The sequence below is a fragment of the Notamacropus eugenii genome, chromosome 3 (assembly GCF_028372415.1).
Source record: "Notamacropus eugenii isolate mMacEug1 chromosome 3, mMacEug1.pri_v2, whole genome shotgun sequence".
NCBI lineage: Eukaryota > Metazoa > Chordata > Mammalia > Diprotodontia > Macropodidae > Notamacropus > Notamacropus eugenii.
In genome coordinates, this window is record NC_092874.1 from 115658915 (window position 1) to 115675744 (window position 16830).

General features: G+C 38.0%; 1 protein-coding gene and 1 pseudogene across 5 annotated transcripts in view; one reads left to right on the forward strand and one right to left on the reverse strand.

Annotated features, from left to right (window-relative positions):
* LRGUK (leucine rich repeats and guanylate kinase domain containing) overlaps positions 1 to 16830 on the reverse strand; it is a 118651-nt gene that overhangs the window by 63200 nt on the left and 38621 nt on the right. For all 5 annotated transcript variants that reach the window (XM_072652710.1, XM_072652711.1, XM_072652708.1 and 2 more), the window contains 4 exons: positions 13040 to 13136; positions 6988 to 7101; positions 3579 to 3780; positions 1735 to 1830 (listed from right to left, as the gene is read on the reverse strand). In XM_072652710.1, the coding sequence (XP_072508811.1) occupies positions 1735 to 1830; positions 3579 to 3780; positions 6988 to 7101; positions 13040 to 13136 (509 nt within the window). The remainder of the gene's footprint in view (positions 1 to 1734; positions 1831 to 3578; positions 3781 to 6987; positions 7102 to 13039; positions 13137 to 16830) is intronic.
* Positions 14993 to 16348, forward strand: LOC140531250 (protein FAM118A pseudogene; annotated as a pseudogene).

Consider the following 16830-nt stretch of genomic DNA (forward strand, 5'->3'; position numbering starts at 1 on the left):
AAAGTCTGCTTTTAAATGATGCAATTGTTCAAAAGATATGAAAGTTTGTCAATATACTCTATTTTCAACTATTATTTCATCCATGACCAAAGGGATATACTAGAATCTTAGTTTTTTCCAACTAGACCAGGTTGACTTACCAAGTTTAAAAAAATTCAGAAACTTTCTCACAACTATCACTGATTAAAAAAATACCCCAAGAATTAGCTTCATTATTCATTATAAATTACTGATATTAAATAATTACTGCTGATATTTATAAAGCCTTAGAGTTTACAAAGTATTTTACATGCATTATCTCAACTGATTCTCACAACACCCCTGTGAAGTATAATTAACTTCAATTTGCAGAGAAGGAAACTGAGTCTTAATGATCATCTTGTCCAACCACCTTTTTTTTTTTTAATGGAAGAAGAATCTGGGGGCCAGAGAGGTTAGGGGATTTACATAAGATCACACAGACATAATTTGTCCATTAGGTTAACCTTGTCTTCATTTTCAGTGTATAACAGTGGCATGGGGTTGATATTCTGGGCCTCCAAGCAAAAAACATAGACAGGGGCCCTTTACCCTTTGTTAACTGAAAAATACAAAAATACCAGTTGAAAGGGTGTCTCCTTTATGAAGTTCTCTGAAATATAGGGGCTACTTAGGATTTACACCTAAGAAGAAATAAGAAGAAAGCAGCTGGCCTGGAGTACCTCATTCCTCTAACTCGGCCTTTTTCTCTATGACTTTTCCCATGACCTTCAAACAGACTAGAGCCACATGACTAATTCTCAACAAGCTAAGCAGTCATTTATCATAAATTTGGAAAGTTTAGTGAAAGTCAGTACAAGAATCATAGGACCATAAAATTTTAGAAATGGAAGGGATCTAGAGAGTATCCAACTCCTTCATTTTACAGATATAGAAACTGAGGCCCACAGATGTGAAATGATTTACTCTCTCAGTGGGAAAATTGAAATGTGAACCCAAATCTTCTGACTCCTGATCCAATCCTCTTTCTACCACACCACATTACGCATAACTATCTTAAAGACATTTAATAATGTAAATAAATAAAATAAATAATATTTAATAGTCTCTGATCATATTTTGTAAACAGCTTTATTAAGTAACATGTGAAGGTTACTTTCCATTATACCCTGAAGTTAACTGTATTTTTTAAACAGGTCAGATGTGGCAGATCAAAAAGAAGGGCACGATGGAAAGGGAAGTCCACATGACCAGATTACTGAGAAATGCAAAGGGGTCATGCAGGGAAATACCTATACTGTCAAGGCAGCTGATTCCCTTTAGAATTCACTTCTAAATAAAGGGCATACCTAACCAAGCAACGATCCACTTACCCTCTACTGCACTGTCCAGCATAATTCTCAATGTGTTTTCCTGGAGTTCCATTATCATAGTGAGGTAGATCAGAGTTAAAGTCAAACTTCCTCAGAACTGCTGACAGTTCTGAGCATAAATGTTGGGAAAACATGGCCACAACCCAAGAAGCAATCTAGGCACTGGGAAGGGCAACTAACTTTCTAGAAGTTAACTGACTTGTCCATGGTCACTTAAGTCACAAGGGCTTCCATGCTACAGTCCAGAAATTACAGAAACTGCCTTTGACCTGGTTACTTCTCTTAGAGAACCAGATATATTTAATTTACATTTTTGGTTTGAAAAAGAAAAAAAATAGTATAGGCATCTAAGTAGTACAGTTTAAGATGATATTTATAGTACCTGCAATGCCAGATATGATCTTGTCATGCTGGTCAGACAAACCAAGGTATTCTCTAATGAGCTTACACAGTTTCTGGTATGCAAGATTTATATCATCTATCGGTAAAAGAGAAAATATATTTTAAGGCAAAAAGCATATAAGAATGGCAAATTCTCAATTACTGATGGTAATGGATATATAACATTAATATATTTCACAAATCTCAATCAAATCTCCCTCCACATCTTCACCCAAGCTGTTACTAAGTAATGATTAATAAATAACTAACAGTCTACTTTTTGTCAGGAAAAGGCACAGCTATTATCTGAGGACCAGTCTAGCTAAGTTCCTAAAGACTCATCAGGTTGGCAGTGGGGTGATGAATTTGGGGGTCCTGGCATATTATACTTCTACACAGCTGATTTCTACTTTGATATATCAACATCTCTCATATTTATCTCCTTCTCTCTATTCATGTGGTCACCACTCAAGTTCAAGTCATCTCTTTTTTCCTTATTACTTTTCACTTCAATTATTAAGATGGAATACAAATTGTTCTTCCTGCCTCAAATTCAGTCCATCCTTCTGGCTCCTATCTATCATTCACTTGACTGACAAAGCATTTTCTTAAAGTACGGGTAGGACTATGTCTCTTTTTTGCTCGATAAACTTTAGTGGCTCCTTATTACCTCTAAGATCAAGTAAAATTTCTTGTGTTTGTCATCTAAAGCCCTTTACAACCTGACTCTATCCTACCTTATCATAAATTACTCCCAAAGACCAAGGTACATGTGGACTTGTTCACAGGATCCTGTCAAAGTCTTCAAAGACTTGCTTTGCTATTTTATCCTCTGTAACAAATGTTGGTGGGAAAGATACAATTATTCTCAGGATTGTTCTTTTGCTTTATGTGTGTCATGAATACTAACAGAATGACCAAGAGTCCTGTGAAATGATGAATCTTAAAGCTGTTGAGTGTATGATGAAACCGAACTGCAAATGCCTTTATCTGCCTCTGAGAAAAACCTATCAGCTGTCCTTTCAATTAGCTAGAACTATTTGATTTCTTCTAATCTCATTTGTGACAAAAATGTCTTTAGGGCTATGACTCAGATCCTCTAGTCATGTGTCATCTTATTTTCACTGCACAAAGAGCTCAAATTTAGATTACCAAAAGTTAAATTAATATCTGAAGCTATCTAAAACCTGTGGGATCCTCACACCATCTGTCCCTTTCGCTATTACTACATAGTACTCAGCTGCTTCATGGATATGGCCCCCAAATTCACCGCCTTGTGGTTACCTTATTGGTAACATATTTCTCTATGGTTAGTTAGGCTTGTTCACAGACAGTTGTCCTGTTGTCTGAACTGTACTTGAAGCCTTTTCTTGCTTGTGAGAAACAGCCAGAGATTGCATTCTTTTGGGCACAATCTTTGAGAACCCAGGGTCAAGTCCATGTCACAATGAGGCAGCAGAAGAAAACACTTCTGGAGGTTTCACCCTTTCACATATATTATCTGAATTTTGTTGATTTCAAAACATTTCAATGGTGGTAGTAAGAGATTAGGATTGCCATTCCAATTTTACAACCAAAGATTGTAAGGCACAAGGACATACGGAACACACAATAAGTGAAGAGTACTGAATCTTCCTCTCTAACCATATTAACTAACAATAAAGATTTGTAATGTATAGTTATTAGTCACTATGTGTTAACAGGGCTAGACTGCATTACCATTATTCAATGTTACAAGGAATATTGATGGCTTTACCAAAGAATTTTTCTGACATAGAACTTTTAAGTCAATTGTTTCTTAATTCCGAAATAAAAGTTACAACTTTTTTCATCAAAGTTACTTACCTGTATTGATCAATGCATCAAAGTAACCTGGATTTTCTTGATTTATTTCAACATAATAATCAACTCTCGAGACAGAAAATTCAATCTCTGAACGACTGAAGAGCCCCATTCTCCGCAAATTCCCCTCATATTTTTCTTTGTTCATTGGCACTAGGAGGATATATCGAGGTTCAAAGTAGGAATGTTTCAAACTTCTCACACCCTTTGAGATGAAAGAGAAAGTGAATGAAACTGAAGACAATGACAGACAATTCATCTGATGAGATGACTAAGTGAACTGTCTTCAGAGAGTATATTAAAATAGTTTTTACTTTATTTTATTTTATCATAATGATGTGAGCTATCCCTCACAGAAATGATCCAACTATGGTGAACCAGATGAAATTACCTGAGTGCACATCATACACAAACATCCAATTAAATCATTGTCAGGATGAATGAACTTGCTCTCCAAAACTTACATTGGGAATGTGTAGAACTCTGTCAATATATGCCAATGATATTATAATGCAGATAAACAACAATATTTTTGAGGTATCCTGGAATCTTGTTTGAATGGCATTTTGAGAAGACTGATGGTACTTGTGAATGTCAGGGAGTGGAGAGATAAACATGCCTTGATGAATATGCAGTCCTTTATTTCTGGTAGCAGCATTAGAGAGGGAGAGATATATTTATACTGCACATTGGGAGCTTGTTCCCATAGCTGCCAACCAATGATGTGGGCCAATAAAATGTTAAGATTAATCAAAGTTTCCTACATGTCATTTATAATCCTGTGCAGGCTTGGGGGAAGGATAAATGGTGGCAGAAGCAACAAATATCAAGGAGGTGGAAGGCCAAATTAAGGGGGAAGGAGGACTTGTATTCCCAGAACTCAATTTATACTCCATATCATTATTAAAACTGGTAAGATAGAAAGAATTGGGGGAAAGTTTCAGTAGAACAGATTAGATAATCAAGATCTATATAGCCAAACAAGTAGCAAAATAGTATTTGATAAACTCAACATAAAATGCTATAACTGAGGAAGAAATTAATCAACAAAAACTGTTGAGGAAATTGGCTAATATTTTAGAAAAAACAAGAGATGACCACTCTCATTTCATTCTTATTTTAAAACATCAAGGATGTATGACTTTATCAGTCTGGGCATTGGTTTTTAGTACTGATGCAACATTTATCACAATGGCAAACATGATATTGAGCATCTCTAAAATGAGGTAGGCCAGTCCTTGCACCCCAGACTGAGACTATTACTACTCTCGTAATCAAAACGTTTCCAGTTTGATAGGACAGGAAGAGCTTGAGTTCTGCTGGCAAAACCTTTGATAACCCAAGATCACGACCATGAGGTAGTAAAGTGGGACTTTCATAGTCATATCATATAGCCCAATAAGTTAGAAATGTATTACATATTACAAATATGCATAATTTGTTAAAAGTTAGAGGATAATGGAAAGTCGTTGATTTCTCAGTTGTGGTTTGGTGAAAAATTCTTAGCCATCCAACATTTGTTAGAAAAGATAAGATGACCACTCTTACTGGTGAATTTGACCATACATACATACATATAGATGTGTGTGTGTGTGTGTGTGTGTGTGTGTGTGTGTATCTTTTCTGACAAAAAAGCAATGCATCTGGGATAAAAAAGAAGAAAATTAAGGGAAAAAATTCCTTGTAAAAAGCATCTCTGAAAAAATCTAATATCTAAGATCTACACTGAAATGACAAATTGAGAGCCATTCTCATGGAATTACTATGGTTGTGTCCAGAGGAAAAAGATATGTCTATACAAAAATGTTTCTATGAGCATTATTTGTAATAAGAAAAAAGAATTAGGGAATGACTGAACAAATTATAATACATGACTGTATTTCAATATTATTACATCATTAAAATTATTATGAAGAGTATTAAAAAAAACTGGGCACTAGACGTGAAGTTAGGAACATCTGGGTTCCAACCTCATGCCAGGTAATAGGTATTTGGACCTGAGCAAGTCACTTAACTTCTCTTGGCTGACTCGGTTTCCTTAGCTATAAAAAAAAGGCGCTGGACTCAGTGGCTATTAAGCTCATTTCTGGTTCTATAGCTATGGCCCTATAATCTTATAAAGCGATACACGGTGAAGAAAGCATAACCAAAAGAAAAAGGCACACACTGACTACAATTATTTAAATAAAGTCAGCAATAACCAAACAAAATTCAGATAAAAGTATGGGAAAGAATTCCAGAAGGGATCATGAGAACCAATAGGGTGATCGAATTACCTCTTAGAGTATATGCACTTCTCTGGCGTTTGTTTTAAACAATTTGTAAATGACAGAAGGTTACGATTACATGTGCTATCACTTTATTTTGTCACATTGTGCTTTTTCTTTTTTTTTCTTGTTTATATATTTTTATATCTGTACTTGTCAATATAAGTCATAATATGTTAGACTAAAAAAATGGCTCAGTCTGTTAAATTTAACAGTATTTTCAGTGACTTGATCAAAATTATTCAGTGAGTTTCATTACTGCTAAAACCACATACTGTATGATTCAAGTTAACTAAACCATTTTTAGTGCTTCTGCATTAAAGCCAAAAATCCATATTTTTTATTGCTAACACGCTATTCTACACCACTGTTCAATTTAAAAATTTCATCTGGCCCATGCAACTATGGCTTGTCATTCATGTGGTCTACTATTTACAAAACCACACTGCCTCTAGTCTAGATGAATTCAAAGTCCCTTCCAGTTATAAAATTCTCTAGTGCAAAACCATGCTCAAAAATTATATTTAATGCTAAAAGATAAAATGCTAAAACAACAACAACAAAACCCAGCTTCTTGAAGATGTAAAATAACCTGCTTATTAAAGGAAAGTCCTTGTACACAGAATCAACATACAGACAGACAGACCTTAAACCTCCCTATGTTCACAGATTTCAGGAAAACATAACACTAGGCAAAGTAGGAAATAGTTAATTCCATTAAGAATTGAAGCCATTGGGGCGCAGGCTCTAGCTCAGATCGTGGTTCGTAAGCCAAATGACACTGCAATCGGGTGTCTGCTTGGTAAGATGGAGTTGGGTTATACTAAGACTATTACTGTGAAATCCCATTGGTCAGGGAAATGTGATACGGGGTGTGCCTTCACTTGATGTGAGGGAGCAGGAATGAGCTCTCCCCAAACAAAATGAAACAATAAAAAATATGAAGGAGACATAAAGAAAGGGAAGGAAGCTGTCAGAGAAACATTCAAAGGCAATGGCACTGTTATGCCAATAGAATACACCCTCGAGAGCAGAGATCAGAGTTTATACTTCCATGACTGCCTGATTAGAGGGCTAGTTCCACAAATATTTCTTGCTTGATTGAATAGAAAAAAAAAAACCCACAAAAGAAGCAAAGTACTTACCTCAATTTCCAAATGAACACAGCTTGCCAGGCCATCTCTTGCAATGCCTTCTACAGTATCCCTACTCAGTCCATAATTATTCTTGTTATATTGATAGGTCAAAATAAATTTTCCCTGAAATTCATAAAATAAATCACGTTGGGGGTGGAAATTGCTTCAACGAAGAATTCAAATATAAGCACAATGCCCTGTTTCTGCAATTTCTAATATCAGACACCATTAGCATTTCAGAAATTAACAATTCTGTTGTACTTGTGACAATAGGGATTTTAAAAATCCATATTCATTGAATCATAGTAATCTTAGATGTCCTTTATTCTAACTCACATTTTAAGCATGAATTCACTCTCCATCATTTCCAACTAGTGTTAATAAGGTTTGTTTTTTTTTTTATTATATCAAGCTAAAATATGCTTCTCTCCAGCTTCATTTCCTGATCCCCTTTTTGGTCTCTGGGATCAAGCAAGACATGTCTACATCATTTTTCATAAAAAAGTTCTTCAAATACTTAAGGATATAACTTTTTTTCATGTTTTTTTTTTCTTTTGGTCTATTTCTTCTTTCACACTATGACTAATATGAAAACATGTTTTACATGATTGCACATATATAACTATTTAAAATTTTTAACCTTTTAGGGAGTGGGAGGGAGAAAGAGAGAAAATCCGGAACCCCAAATTTTTTTAAAATGAATGTTAAAAGCTGTCTTTACATGTAATTGAGAAAAAAATAAAATATCATTAAAAATAAATAAGATTGCTAATATAATAAAAATGACAATTCTACCCAAATTAATATACTTATTTAGTGCCATACCAATTAAACTATCAGACAATTACTTTCTAGAGCTGGATAAAATAATATCAAAATTCATTTGGAAAAACAAAAGGTCCAGAATATCAAAGGGACTAATGAAAAGAAATGCCTGGGAAGGTGGCCTAGCGCTACCAGACCTTAAACTGTACTATAAAGCAGCAATTATCAAAACCACTTGGTATTGGCTAAGAAACAGAGAGGTAGACAAGTGGAATAGACTTGGCACTCAAGATGCAGTAGGCAAGGAATATAGCAACCTTCTGTTTGATAAACCCAAGGACCCCAGCTTCTGGGATAAGAACTCATTGTTTGATAAAAATTGCTGGGAAAACTGGATAACAGTGTGGCGGAAATTAGGCATAGACCCATACCTGACACCGTACACAAGAATAAAGTCCAAATGGGTACATGATTTAGGTATAAAGATTGATACCATGAATAAACTGGAGAAGCAAGGAATAGTGTATTTATCAGATCTATGGAGAAGGGAAGAATTCTTTACTAAAGAAGAGATAGAATGCATTATGAAATGCAAAATGGATAACTTTGATTACATTAAACTGAGAAGTTTTTGCACAACCAAACCCAATGCAACCAAAATCCGGAGGGATGTAGTAAATTGGGAAAAAATTTTTACAGCTAAGCTCGGGGATAAAGGCCTCATTTCTAGAATATATAGAGAACTGACCCAAATGTATAATCATACAAGTCATTCCCCAATTGATAAATGGTCAAAGGATATGAACAGGCAATTTTCAGAGGAAGAAATTAAAGCTATCTATAATCATATGAAAAAATGCTCTAAATCACTATTGGTTAGAGAGATGCAAATCAAAACAACTCTGAGGTACCACATCACACCTATAAGATTGGCAAACATGACAGAACAAGAAAATGATAAATGCTGGAGAGGATGTGGGAGAGTTGGAACACTAATTCATTGTTGGTGGAGCTGTGAGCGCATCCAACCATTCTGGAGAGCAATTTGGAACTATGCCCAAAGGGCTACAAAAATGTGCATACCCTTTGACCCAGCAATATCGCTACTAGGACTATATCCCCAAGAGATCATAAAAATGGGAAAGGGTCCCACATGTACAAAAATATTTATAGCAGCACTCTATGTAGTTGCCAAAAACTGGAAGTCAAGGGGATGTCCATCAATTGGGGAATGGCTGAATAAATTATGGTATATGAATGTAATGGAGTACTATTGTGCCATAAGAAATGATGAACAAGAAGACTTCAGAGAGGCCTGGAAGGACTTATATGACCTGATGCTGAGTGAAAGGAGCAGAACCAGGAGAACTTTATGCACAGCAACAACCACAGTGTGTGAGAGTTTTTTCTGGTAGACTTAGATTTTTGTAATAACACAAGAACTTCTGAAAAAAAAAAAAATCCCAATGGTGGACCTCAAGGCAAAATGCCTTCCACACTCAGAGAGAGAAATATGGAAGTCACTCACATAATGTAGCAGATCATGTTTGTGTATGTGTATCTGTTTGTGTATCATGTTCTGATTTGTTATACGGATTCTTTCATTTATCTTAGTCTGACTACATAGCATGACTATAGTGAAAATATACTCAATAGGAAAGTATATGTAGAATCTATACAGAATTGTATGCAGTCGTGGGGAGGGAGGGAGGTGGTGGGGGGTGGGTGGGGAGGGATAAAATCGCAATTGTATGGCAGTGATTGTTAAACATTAAAAAAATAAAAAAATAAAAAAAATAAAAAAAAAATAAATAAGATACTTGTATTTCTTCCATACAAAAACAAAATACTCTCATCTTTCCCTCTTCAGGCAAATATGGTTAGTTTTTGGCTTTTTTTTTTTTTTTTTCAAATAATCCTCCTCTGGCCCAGCTTTAGGAGCCTTGACTATTTTGGTTACCTTTCTCTGAATTCATTAGAATGTCTATCAGTATGGTGCCCAGAACTGACTACAAGGTCCAGATGGAGTCCAACTAGGACAAAGGATTTGTGATATCATCCATATGAATGTTTCCTCCAGAGATGCAAGCTGCAACTACCCATGCCTGCCCATCCTGCTTAGTTCTTATCTGAGTCCTCTCAGGTGCTCGCCATAGTGGGTTCACCAAAAGTGCTAGTGTCCTTTCTCACCTTCTTCTGACATTGTAAGAATACCAATAGAGCCAACAAGCTGTTGAACAATTATCTCATACTTTTGCCAAGTAACTAGTCCACCTTCTCTTTTCAGTCATATATTATTCCGATGATATTCTTTTATATCAGACAATGAGACAAAAGAACATCTTGATATTGTGCTGGAGTTTAGTTATAATATGTTAATAAGGATTATGAAATTATATTGGTCAGGGCAACAACCTAGGGAGTCTGCCTTTACTTGATGGAAGGGAGCAGAAGGGAAGAGCTCTCTAAAACAAAATTGGGCTAATTCGCATTTTTAGCCTCCATGTTACACTGTTGACTCACATTAAGCTTCTGGTCCACTAAAATCACCAGGTGTTTTTCATGTGTATTGCTGTCTAGCCACATCTCCTTTATGACTTGCCTATGTAATTGAGTTTTGGAATGTTAAGTATAAGTCTTCATGAATATTTAGAGGAATCTGATACTGCCTTTGCGCGGATACTCTGCCCATCAGTGCTGATTTCCTTCACACCCTGTCTCATTCTTGTCCATGACTTTTCAGAAATCTTCTACAGAAGACCCACCCACTGACCTGGAGATCATCATCTGCTTCTTTTAAGAGCTTCAAGGTAGCAGGACAACACGCAGGCTCCCTCTGAATTGTCTCTCACTCCTATCATTTGATTAGCTGGCTTTTTATTCTGGTCTCTGATGATATCTTTTATGTCACTTCTTATGCACAAATTATTGATTGTTAATACTTTACAACCCATTTATATCTACAGTGTATATTATGGTCCTTTGCATCACTTGCAGTTTTGATTCTTCCAAGAGCATAATGTTGCATCATTCACAATATCACAGGAAGAATATGGCTGCTTAAATACAGCAGCAAGCAGTTTAAAATAATTGAAAGCACTGAATGATTTTCTTAATGTAATCTAGCCCTCTACCATCATTACCACTCATTAATTCTATGTCTTGATCATTGTTGAATGTTGGCACTTCTCTAGAATACAGTATGCATTTGCACACATATATACTATTGTGTGTATATATATATATATATATATATATATATATATATATATATATATATATATATATACACACATACTGTGTATTATATATATATATACACATACACACATACATATATCTATATATGTATGTATCTGTATCTATTTATTAAAGCTTACAACTGCACTAAGACTCTTGGAATGTCTCATATATACATAAATACATATGCATGTATTTATGTATATGCGTATATGTATACGTGTGTGCTGTATATGTATATACAGGGGACATCTTATAGGGACAGTAAGGTGGGGCAACAGATAGAGCACCAAGGCTAGAGTCAGGACGGCCTTTATTCAAATTCAGCCTCAGATACTTACTAGCTGTGTGACCCTGAGCAAGCCATTTAAGCACTGTTTGCCTCAGTTTCCTCATCTGTAAAATGAGCTAGAGAAGGAAATGGCAAACTACTCCAGTATCTTTGCCAAGAAAATTCCAAAGGGGGTCACAAAAAGTCAGACATGACTGAAACAACTGAAAAAGAATATATATAATATATATGTGTATATATATCTATGTATAGATATATATACATACACACACACACACACACACACACACAAATATGTGTTTACTAACTCACTGAGATATCTGTCAATTTGTATACCAAAAGCTGGGTAATGTGATTTTTTTCCTCCACTTTGTTTTTTTACAGAGTGAGTAGTTACATTGACCTTTTTGAGTTATTATTAATTTAACTGAAGAAAATCTGTAATGTCTTTTGGGGATCAATGTAATTATTACAATGGTGTCTATGAATCTCAAGAACTTCACCAGAGAGAGAACCCTTCCTCCTGGAATCTGAGTGGGCCATCTCCATGACGGTACTAACAAACCTGAGTGAGCATATGCTTCCCTATCTTCTGCCTCCCTTGAAGTCAACATTTAGTGATCATGAGGTAAAATCACCTCAATAATAGCTGTTGTCTTTGCAGCTTCAAAGTTGTAAAGAACATGGTCATGTTTCTCATGGCTACCCACTCCAGCTGTGACTCAGGAGCACACTGTTTGGTAGCAAACATATAAGCTATAAAGAAAAAAAGTGTGGCACAAGGTGGGGAATGGAGCCCCTCATAGTCACTTTACCAGAGCCACACAAATTCTTTACTCTTGCTCTTGGGACAACATCAAGAGTGTACAATTACCATGGAGGCGTGTGAAGGCAAATAGAGCCTTTGTAGCAACTATCGATTTGTGTAATAGATATTTAGAAATATTTATATGATATATTTGCAGTAATCTATATTTGGTGGAAATACGTATTTGCAACAAATACAGAGTGAGTCATAGTAGTTAACTATAAGAATAGTTTTGATAATGCAGTATTGCATGAATATGTAATAATAAGTTATAGATTACCAAAAAAAAAAAAAAAAAGCATAGTCTCTGGGGACTCATTTTGCATATGAATACAAAGTCACTGCTCTTAGAGGTAAGTGTATTGTGTGCAATTACTGATGGTTGGAATGACAAAATTGCCAAAACAGACATGAAATCTCATGTGAGCAAGATTGCACTAAGTCTACCTGAGGCAGTTTTATGAAGGAGGGCTTTCACCTGTTTGGGAATTTATGTCACACAAGGAGTAAAAGATACTTTAAATGTGACTATCTAAGGGCTTCTCTACCCATAGGCAAACTCTACAAGAGTTAAGCTCTCTGCATCTCTGGAAATGTGAGATGAGAATGCAGATAAAGTAGACTGAGTTCTGTCTGAAAGCTTGCATAGACCTATGATATTCAGAATGTACTATTAATACAGAATGCAAAGACCTCATCTCTGACCATATAACCAAAGCCTCATATATGAGTTAATCCATAAGCATTCTATCTGGTAGAATTTATCTACATAAAGGCACAAAGCCCAACTAGTATCAGGTATATCAGCTGCAGAGAAACTACAGCAGTATTTTCTTAACATGGTAAGAATCAATTTTCCTAAAACACGACATGAATCTACATAATAATATATTCATCATTGCAAAATAATAATGTAAGCAAGATTACTTCATTCCCGGAATGTCCAAAATTCTTACCAAGCACACCATTTCATCAAAAACTTCCTGAGAAACAAAATGATAGTCAACTCGGTCCCCTTCCCCAAAGTAGGGAAGTCTTGTGGTATGACAGGCACTGAAAGATATAAAATATAAAAAAAAGATATAACAAATAATTTAACCAGTTTCAATTAAGTTAAATGAAAAATGGTTCAAATCTTTTTTCTGAGAAAAATCAAACCTTTTTTTTCAATGATTAAGATTTCAACTCTCAGTGATTCTCTGTAAGCAGATTACTCTTATCATGGATTCAGGAAATTGCTGGTCCTTGTTATCATCGCACCTTATGAGCCAGCACTGTAGAACCATAAAACCACAAGAGGCAGAGGAGCCCTTCATCACAGAAGGACCTTAGAGGTTATTTTGTACAACCTCCACCATAAGCATGCATCTTCTCTACACACTCATGACACATCCAGCCCTAGCTTGAAGACCATGGAATCTTAAGCAAGCTCAGACCATCTTAGATAAAACAGTAATAGTACTTTATCTACTTAAGAAGGTCGTGGTGTTCATATCGTGTCTACTTCTTGGTCAGCTGACATTTTTTCGGATCCCAGTTCCTCAGGACCATACTTCATTCTTAGGAGCCATAGGTTTTTGGCTGGAGGGGTCCTGAGAGGTTATTTAGTCAAACCCTCTCATATGAGATGAAGAAACAGCTCAAATAGGAAGAGGCATCTCCTCTTCCTGCAAAGACTTACTCTTGACCTTGCTGGTCCCGTTCAGCTCCCATCCCATCTTCCATTCACTTTAATGCATCTTAACATCAAATTTCTAAAAAGAGCAGTTTACATTCACTGCTTCTATTTTCTCACTACCAACTTGTTCCTCCAAATCCTTCACAATCTGTCTTCCAGGCCCTACTACTCCACCAAAGCCTTTTCTCCAAAGGCCTAATGACATCCTTGTTACAAAATACAAGGCTTTCCCCCATTCCTCTTCTTTTCATTTCTCTGCAGTATTTGGCACAGTTGATAAACTTCCCAACTTCTCTTTTTTCTTGATAGTCTCCTTCTTTGGCATCCTTGACATAGCACTCTCATGGCTCCTCTCTTACTTCTTACTCTGTCTTCTTGGTCTCCATGGATGATTCCTTCTCCTGTCCCATAAAAGACCCTCTGCTACCAGTTGTTAACAACAGTATTAGTAACTGAATAGTGACTTATGCTTTTTCAAAACATTTCAAATGCACTCTTTTGTTGAATTCTCATTCCAAACTTTTCAAGTAGACAAGGCACATAGTATTCTTATTTTTTTGTAGGACAAAATTTAAACATCATTTGCCCCATAGTGAGTCAGTGTCAAACCCAGTCCTAGAATTCAGATCTCATGACTCAACAGATGGCCTTTTCCCTATACTATACTGTTTCTTTAGTTGCTGTGTGCTTGGGGGATCCCTAAATAATTCTGACAGCATACTATGTAAAACAAAAAAAAAAAATTTAAAAGGTAAATTTTCTAGGTGGAAAACAACCTACAAAATACATTCCAAATCCAAATATTTTCCATTATTAACAATGCTGTTCCCCTCCATTAGTGCAGATAATCGAGAGACCATAAAAGCTGTTTGTAATATTTAATATTACATTTGGATTATAAACCCAAGACAGCAAGGAAACTCTAAACAGAGGTTATCAGGATACCTTGAAATTAGTTTTTCTATGTGAAGACACTATCAGACCTTGGTAAAAGGACCTCAGTCAATCAAATGACAAGAATTTACTAACCATCTACAGTGCTATGTGGCTGGCATAGTACTAGGTGCTAATCCTCTTCCAGATCAGTAGAAGCATCAGAATCAGAAGAGCAGGAATCACTTTCTTGATCTGCTCTGCTATGACCTTTCCACCCTGCCAGAAGAATTGACTGGGGGCCTACCCCAGAAGGAGGAGGAGCTCCTGGTGCTGAGGGGGCCCCGCGACTGCCCAGCCCCTGGGTTTAGAGATGGGTTCAGCAGAAAAGACAACAAATAGAAGTGAGCAGAAATCCAGGAGATTTTTAAAAAGTCTGATATGGAAGCAGCCCCCTGACCTCTTGCTGGTCAGTGCCGCTGTGGCCCCTGGTATCCGTGCCCTCTGCTCTTGGAGGAACTGTATCGAAGCCATCCTGGAAGCGGCCAAGCAGCTGAAGGTCCTGCATCAGGGAGATGTGGCAGAATTCCGCAAGAAAGTGATGAAAGATCAAGACCTGCTCATGGTTGCTCATGACTAAATCTGGAAGATACCAAGCCCAACTTCTTCCAGGACTGTTGAATGGAGCAGCACATCCAGAACCCCACAGTGCTGCAGTCCATCCTCACCCTGATGGAGTGGGGCACCAACTATGATACCCTGCTGGAGATCTTTGGCCAGCCACAGAATAAGCCAATGGGATCCTTAGACCTGAGAGATAAAACCAAGGTTCTCCAGCGGGCCAGAGGGCACATGAAGTATGTGTTCTTCATATTCCTGGCCTATACACAGATCCCTGCGGGATGGTTTTGGATCCTTCAGGATATAAAGATGTGACCCAGGACCCAGAAGTAATGGAAGTGCTGCAGAATCTGTACCGGACCAAGGCTCTTCCGTTCATGGGATGCAGTGAGACGCTGCGGAAGCAGATCTTCCAGGCGCTGTTCCTGTACCCTGTGCAGGACAGGTGGATCTGGAGCATTTCATGGTGGTGCTCAAGGAGAACGAAGACCACTTCTTCAAGTACCAGGCTGACATGCTCCTGCATGGCATTAAGGTCGTCTCCTATGGGGACTGCTTTGACTACTTTCCTGAGTGTGTGCAAGACCTCGCTGCCCAGATCTGCAAACAATGAAGCCCAGATGCTGACGGAGTGGATAGCCCAACACTCTTAGGCAATGCCTGCCAGGACTGCGCCAAGAGGAAGCTGGGGGAGGACAGCATCCATGTTCCCAAAAGAATCCGACAGTCGGATCCAGATGACTCTGGAGGGTCTTGAGATCCCAGAGACCCCTGAGATCTGCACCTGGAAAGCCAGCCTCCAAGCCACCAGTGCCGGCCCCAGAACCCCTACTTAGACACTGACACCTGAGGGAAGCCCCCCAGAGGGGCGTGGCCAGGGGTGGGGTGGGGCCTCCATGCACACAACTACTAGGGAAGGGATTGACATTTTTACATTTCAGGTATACTTGGAAAAGACCTGGCACAACTGCCTCAGAGATAAAGTCCAGTGCTGGCCTCCCTGTTTGTGAAGACCCTTTGTAAAGGGGGGTGGGAAGATGGAAGAATTGCCTTGTGACCCCACCCCCACCCCAAGGCACCAAGGAAAGAGGAAACTAGGGACCCTTCCCTTCCTGAGGCACAGACGCTGTAGAAAGAAAGCGGTTTATTTTGTAAACTAAAAACAGAAGGGCTTGGGTCGGCCCACGGTGAGGCAGGGAGGAGGGAGCTTCCTTGGCAACAGCAGTGCTGCCCTGGGCCCCCTAAGGAGCCTCAGGGGGATCCTCAGGATGTCACACTCCTTTGTACCCCAAGACTTGGCCCAGATATCAGGAGGATTGGCTGGAGGAGGGACCCTTGGGGCTTGGGTCAAGTGGTATAGGCAGAACTTTGCCAAGGGCCTGTGCCACTCTTAACTGGGCAGGCCTTACTAATGTCCAGAAGTGCCCTGCCCTTGGCTGGGGGGGGGGGGGGGGGGGGCACCTGGCCCGGTGTAGGCTAGGGGCCATTCACACTAGCCTCTGCCCGTCACACTACCCACTGGTAAAGGCTGCCTCCCCCTCGCTGGGAGATGTGAGGAACCAAGCAAGGCCTGGC